The sequence below is a fragment of the Polistes canadensis genome, unplaced genomic scaffold, assembly GCF_001313835.1.
Source record: "Polistes canadensis isolate GaletaPanama2010 unplaced genomic scaffold, ASM131383v1 scaffold_295, whole genome shotgun sequence".
Lineage (NCBI taxonomy): Eukaryota > Metazoa > Arthropoda > Insecta > Hymenoptera > Vespidae > Polistes > Polistes canadensis.
In genome coordinates this window covers 99,324-105,785 of record NW_014569842.1, presented here as the reverse complement: position 1 = coordinate 105,785, position 6,462 = coordinate 99,324, and the positions used below count along the sequence as shown (strand labels likewise).

General features: G+C 26.5%; 1 protein-coding gene across 5 annotated transcripts; it reads right to left on the bottom strand.

The window, feature by feature from the left end:
• Window positions 1-1,198: 1,198 nt before the first annotated feature.
• Window positions 1,199-6,443, bottom strand: LOC106791313 (xenotropic and polytropic retrovirus receptor 1). 5 transcript variants are annotated; one of them, XM_014756864.1, is made up of 11 exons: window positions 4,912-5,133; window positions 4,653-4,762; window positions 4,478-4,574; window positions 4,228-4,381; window positions 3,903-4,147; window positions 3,406-3,667; window positions 2,959-3,326; window positions 2,532-2,874; window positions 2,272-2,441; window positions 2,059-2,192; window positions 1,199-1,991 (listed from the first exon to the last, which is right to left on the bottom strand). In XM_014756864.1, the coding sequence occupies exons 3-11, from the start codon at window positions 4,544-4,546 to the stop codon at window positions 1,730-1,732; spliced, it is 2,007 nt and encodes a 668-aa protein (XP_014612350.1). In that variant the 5' UTR covers window positions 4,547-4,574; window positions 4,653-4,762; window positions 4,912-5,133; the 3' UTR covers window positions 1,199-1,729. The 5 variants fall into 5 exon arrangements, with proteins under 5 accessions (XP_014612350.1, XP_014612347.1, XP_014612349.1 ...); XM_014756861.1 differs by lacking the exons at window positions 4,653-4,762; window positions 4,912-5,133 and adding an exon at window positions 6,179-6,443; XM_014756863.1 differs by lacking the exons at window positions 4,653-4,762; window positions 4,912-5,133 and adding an exon at window positions 6,280-6,443.
• Window positions 6,444-6,462: the final 19 nt, after the last annotated feature.

Below are 6,462 nucleotides of genomic sequence, written 5' to 3'. Positions count from 1 at the left end.
TATCATTATTATTAGTATTAATATTATACGTAGTATGAATATTTTTCCTTATTACTGACAATGATTATAGTTTTAAAATTTGAATGGCGTGCTGTTTGATTGTCATCGTAAATATTATTAACACGTTATTTCATATTATATTATATATATTATGTTATTATTTTTTTTTATTATTAATAGTAATATTATTATTATTTTGTCATTGTCATCCTCATGTTCCATCATTATCGTTATCGTTCTTGTTACGATTCATCATCACTTATTCATGAAATACCATAGCAATAATGATTAAAATCAATATAGATTATCGAAATCATATATTTTATTATGAGATTTCAATTTTTCCTTTCAAATATACATTGAATGAAATTGTAGAAAAATAAAATTTACATTAAAATTATAATCTTCCTAGTTTTTTATTTCGATCGATTCAATCCAAATTTGCATATGAAATTGTGCGTACTTTGAAAAATGGTTCTATGATATCCTATTTTTCATACAATAATGTAAAATTCATTTCCTTTAACTGCAATAATAAAAGTTTAACTTCTTATCCTTTAATTAAAAAATAAAATTAACGTTGAATTTTTTTAATATAGTTGTAACGAATTTAAAAGAAATGAAAAAGCAATAATCTGCTCGAAAAAAATTGGAAAAGAAATTTTGTGCGTATCCAATGGCAATTTTGTTACAAATGCAATAATTTGTTTTTTAATTAATAACAATGATTGTAAATAAACTTTAATTTCTAGTTACAATAATAATAATTTTTGTAAATTTATTAATGTAAAAAATGTGAAATATTAAGCTATATTAACAATAAGTATAATACTGCTCTAGTATCTAAAGTATCGTTTAACAAACCATGATGCGAATACTGTAATTAACCCTATATCTACACTATTTATCTATAATTTTTATACGCTGGACACGTTATATCTTTTTTGGAGAGACATAATCTAAATCTAATTATTTGTTCACTAAATATTACTTGTTCATATAAAGAGACTATATAAAAAATATATTTATCGTGCATCGAAAAAATAATATATTTTCAACCTCTTGCACTATAACAATGTGTGAGGAGTTATTATGATATAAATTTATATTTTTATATCATTAAATATATTTTGTTTATATTATTATATATATATATATATATATATATAACTAATATGAAAACAAAGAAGTGGAACGCACTAATTTGGAATGAGCTTCACTTTTTTAGCACTAATACAATAACGTATTTATATTTTTATGCTACTTATATGCATCTATATACATAAATATAGAAAATCGTACTCTCTAAATGGAAACTACAAAAAGAAAAATGAATATAAATGCATCGTGTTCTTGAAAGCCTTTAAATTTTTATAGCGAAAGACTCTCCATTCAAAAATAGTATATCATATCCTAATAAATATTTACATTATGAACGAGAGTACTTTCAAGAGATAATACAAAAGCCAGATAATACGCATCACTTTTGTTATCGCTAACTATAAGTTATTTATACAAAGTGTCCTATAACAATTACAGGACACTTATTGTACCACAGATATAAAGTTTTTATACTAAATTCGATTAATATCACCTCGTTATCCAAAGTTGAACAAAATTTTGCTAAATTTTAACTACTCTTAGATACATACACAATATTCTATCCAACTATATATATATATATATGTATATTTTGATTGTTTGTTTATACGTCTCATTAATGTCATTCTCAACTAGCATTCGATATGTCAATATCAATAGTTTCCTCTTTGAGCAACGCTCTTTTATCTTCCTTCGTATTTCCTTGCTTTTTACCACCACCTTTACGTTTACCTCTATTCAATACTCCATTTTCATCGTCCATCATACGAAGAATTTGCGTTTGATCGGAGCTTTCGATCGGTGCTATGGAAATGTCCCGTACCGCACGAAATTTACCGCAATTGTTTAAGTGCTCATTCTCCAAACGAAAGAAATTCCAAATAAAACGCCTAAAAAGTTATACATACATGATGGATTATTAATAAATTAAAATATACAAATAATATAAAATCATACCTAAAGACTTCAAGAGGTGCAACAATAGATGTCATCATGTCGTTGGAAATATACTTGCACTGTACTAAAATGAAACTTGCAATCCATATAAATCTTAATATAAAATCTTCTATTATCGCAAAATAATAACATCCCTGAAATGGATTTGTAAAATTTATTATTATAACAGTAGCAATTAACAATAATAATAAATTATATTATTGCAATACTTACCGCTGCAGAATAGACAACTTCTTCTCTTAAAAATCTGTTTTCACCGGCGTTACTATCCAAAAGTCCCCAATCCATTTTTAAATCCCAAGTATAAGAATATACTGAATTAACTATGCAACTTGTCACCCACGACCATAACCATGGATTCTCCCATTGATTAGCATATTCATCTAATATAAACACAATAAATTTATTGAACGATATTTTTTGATTAATTTCATGTAAATAAATATTTATACAAATCAACCGTTTTAACTCACCTCGATGATAATTATACAAAGTATTAGCTATAACAACTAAAAAGGTAGTCGAATATTTCCCAGCATTTGCTAAATGCGGAAATGCTTCTTTAGAATCGCGATATCTTCTTAAGCATTGAGCAAAACGAAACCAAGCTGGTAAACAATTAACAATGGGTCTGATGATCAAAGATTCTGATGTACATTGCTTTGTGTTCCCTACTTCGAACCAATTACCATTCGTAATATAAAAACATGTTAAAAATTGGAAATCCAATAAAGCAGTAGTCAAACTGTTTAATTGATCAGCCAGCCAAAAATCTGCGAAATTAACATACGCGAATGGAGACACCAAAACGCGACCCTGCAATAAAATAGATCGATTAGAATAATCAGTTTTAGAATAATCTGATATTTAATTGAGACACTATTTGTAACAATCACTTACGATGATTTTCAATAACCAAAAGCGTGCTTCATGATGGAAAATTCTTAATGGATTGAGAAAAAATATCAGCATAAGACAGACAAGAGCTAAGGGATTTACGTAGGGTGGAATACTAAGACTAGCACTATAAAGGAAACTTAATAGACTTAATGCCCATACTACTCCAAGGACTGCCGACAACTCCATAAGATGTTGTTCGGATAGATGATTTCGTGGATCTAATTCAAATATTAATACATGATTTACTCCAGAGGATCTCCAGCCGTAAACGTTAACGCCAATGAGAAATAAAAATTGAATGATAAGCATTGGTCCTCTGTACAAACGAAAGGCTATTTTTAAATTTTCTCCGCTTTCATGAAATATTCCTATAAGGAGTAAAAATAATGTATCCCAATTATGGTTCACATTATTAGAATAAATAGAGAAGTTAAATGTATATGATACCTGAGAGAACAACAGTAATAGACAAAATTATAAAACTTCCAGAAAATAATCCCACTTTGAAAGTAGTCCACGGGCTCTGATGTTCTCCAAGAGGTGGTACACGAAGTCTTTTCATAGCACGTTGTCTATCTCCACCTTCGAGATCATTTGTTACAGTTGCCTCTGTTTCTTGTATAAGCTTGTCTATATCTTTGGAAGTATAGAAATGAGATATTTCTACGCATTCTACTCTCCATTTTGATCCACTCTCCACAGACAATAACTGCAAACGAGAATAGTGTTATAAAGTACATAAACATTTTATTTAATGATATTTTCTTGGATGATATAAATAGTATTTGGATTATTACTTGGATGTATAGTTGGAATCATGAAGGAACATAAGGTGATGATTGTTGCTTGGCTTTTTCTTATCTTAATAGATATTTTTGATATATGTTTAGGAAGCTTTTATAGCGAATATTAGAAATATATTACGATATTACTCCATTAAATACCTTGTCGTGCTTTTTAAGAATTTTACGAAAACCAGTATAATTAAGATTTTGATAGTTTTGCAAAAGTATGAGAGAAAGATAAAACTCTGAAAATGCAAGTTTCAATTCTCGTAATTTTCTCGTCGGTAGATGCAGTCTGATATTAGATTTTCCTTTATTTTTTCCAGTGCCATGCTGTAATTCTAAGGCTGTTTTTAATTCGTTTACTAATGCAGCATATTTACGTGTAGCTTCCGCTAACTTTTCTATAAAGAATAATCATTTACATCAATAATAAAATTTTTATTATTGCTTATAAATCTTTTCATACAAAAAATCTACTTACCGGAATAGAAAGTATTGATTTTTTTTAATTCACGATCACAAAATGTAAAAAATATTTCGTCGAAGGAAGCAAAGTGCCTTTGTATCACTTCTGGTTCTACACTTTCTGAAGATGGTACTTCCTCTACTACAGTGTAAAGCATCGATTTCATTTCCTATAATAATAAAATTCATATAACATCCAACGTAAACTATAAATAACAAATAAAATAATTTAACAAGTAATACATAGCTTTGGTTGAATTATTTACCTCATAACTGATATACTGCTTGCGCCACTCAGGAGTAATATGAGCAGATAGATGTTCAGCGAACTTCATTTTTGGTTATATATTATAATATGAATATCTAAAATTAAATAAATTTCTTTTATATAATTTAAAAATAACAACCATCATTAAATAAAGAAAAATTTGCATATATTACAATTTTCTTGTAATAAAAAGTTGCACTTTTATAAATTAACTTCTTTAACATTACTTTAAACCATTGATTTTTAAATTCCACAAATAAAAATAAAAGAATAGTTCAAAACGCTAAAAACAATTAAATTTTAAACAAATAATAAACTAATAATAATTAATGTAAAAATTTACAAACTTTCATTGATAATTTGAATTTTAATAATACAATAATACTAGCGCGTTTATACTTAAACATAAAAATACTAAATATTGATGTATACTTTAACGAAGTTCTACTGTATCACTCTGCTCGTGTTCGCCTAACTGCAGATTAAACTGGAAGTGGGGTTATAAATGATATTTATAACGATCCAATTGGCTTTGTCGGCAACACTGATTAAACATTTTATCTTTTCTGTTCACTCTGTTACAATATTTGTCACTCTTAAGATAAAGTGATATTAGATTGGACATTGAAATAAAAACTGAATTAATAAAGATTTAAAGAATAAAATTAACTTTAGAAGTTTGTAATACATTATTTGAAGATGAATGTTTATAATAATTCTTTTCTTAAATTTCCAATTCTTATTAAAAATGTGAGTAAAACATGAAAATAATTTGATGCGTTGTTTACTCTATATTGTGTTATAAAATAATAAAAAATTGATCATAGTTGTAACTATAAAAAGTAATTTTAAAAAATGATAAGAATATATAAAAAAAATAATATATAAATTTTGACTATTATATTCACTTTTTTAATTAATTATAAGTCGAATTGTCAGTAGCTATCTAAATACTTACAATTAGTAGATTTAATTTTTCGCGGTTCTACGATTCTCGCAGTTGATTGGCTTATTACTTTTGATTTTATTATTAATGTAAAACATTAATTTTCGTCTCACACGTTACATCTGTATTTATTGTAGATAACGTACACTTGTTTGCATTCATTTAACGTGTGTTTAATCTTATTATTAAAGTATGAAAAGCATATTTTGAAATAATATATTTTTCTTTTATTTTAAAATAGATCAATAGACTTAAGTGAAAACTCCATAGACTTAACAATCTTTAGTATGCAAATAAAATATTAAATACTTCACATTTGGTATAATATTTGTATTTTTAGGAATCTAACCTAATTTTTTGAAACACCTAATGTAAGTATTCTAAATTATATACATATATAAATAAAAAATGTTATCAACAATATTATAAAATATCTTCCAATGAATAGTTGACATGAGCCAATGATGAGTCACAGGAATTATGACACTATGAAGTTAAAGTTTTAAATGATTAAAGAAACTTATATATTATTTCTATTGCAGTTAAATTAGGTCCAATTAAAATGATGTTAATACCATAAAGTTGTCTTCAGTTATGTTTACCAAATTTATTGATATATCATATATATACTTCGTTCATCATTACTGTAATAAAAGTATTTTTATAGGACGCTATCTAAGTTCTGTTGCTCATCACATATGCAAATTGTATTCACTATTTCTACTTTAGTTGAACAATCAAAATATGACTGGCCTTTATCTTGCTAACTGGAGCAATTAGTTCCTTAGGAAAACTTGTTTTTACAGATCAAAGTTTATTTCTTGTTTCCTGAAACTTTTTCAAATATATTCTACCTTTAATCTTAGACCCTGAACAAAACGAGTATCTCCTCCTTCCGTTTTTTTATCATGTATATTAAATATCTTCTTCTGGAATTTGTAAGTTGTATTTTGTTATAATTGTCCTAAACTGTTGGAATGTTCGTCACCATCTTGATACGCTATCTCTTGTTCACGAATGAAATTACATTATTATTT

Excerpts from the sequence above, each read along its gene's own strand:
- LOC106791313 (XM_014756861.1), bottom strand. The coding sequence starts at position 4,546 with ATGAAGTTCGCTGAACATCTATCTGCTCATATTACTCCTGAGTGGCGC. Across the intron at positions 3,668-3,902 it reads TTCTTAAAAAGCACGACAAG|TTATTGTCTGTGGAGAGTGG; the intron begins GTATTTAATGGA and ends TCTCGTTTGCAG. Across the intron at positions 2,442-2,531 it reads TTTGTATAATTATCATCGAG|ATGAATATGCTAATCAATGG; the intron begins GTGAGTTAAAAC and ends TGTTTATATTAG.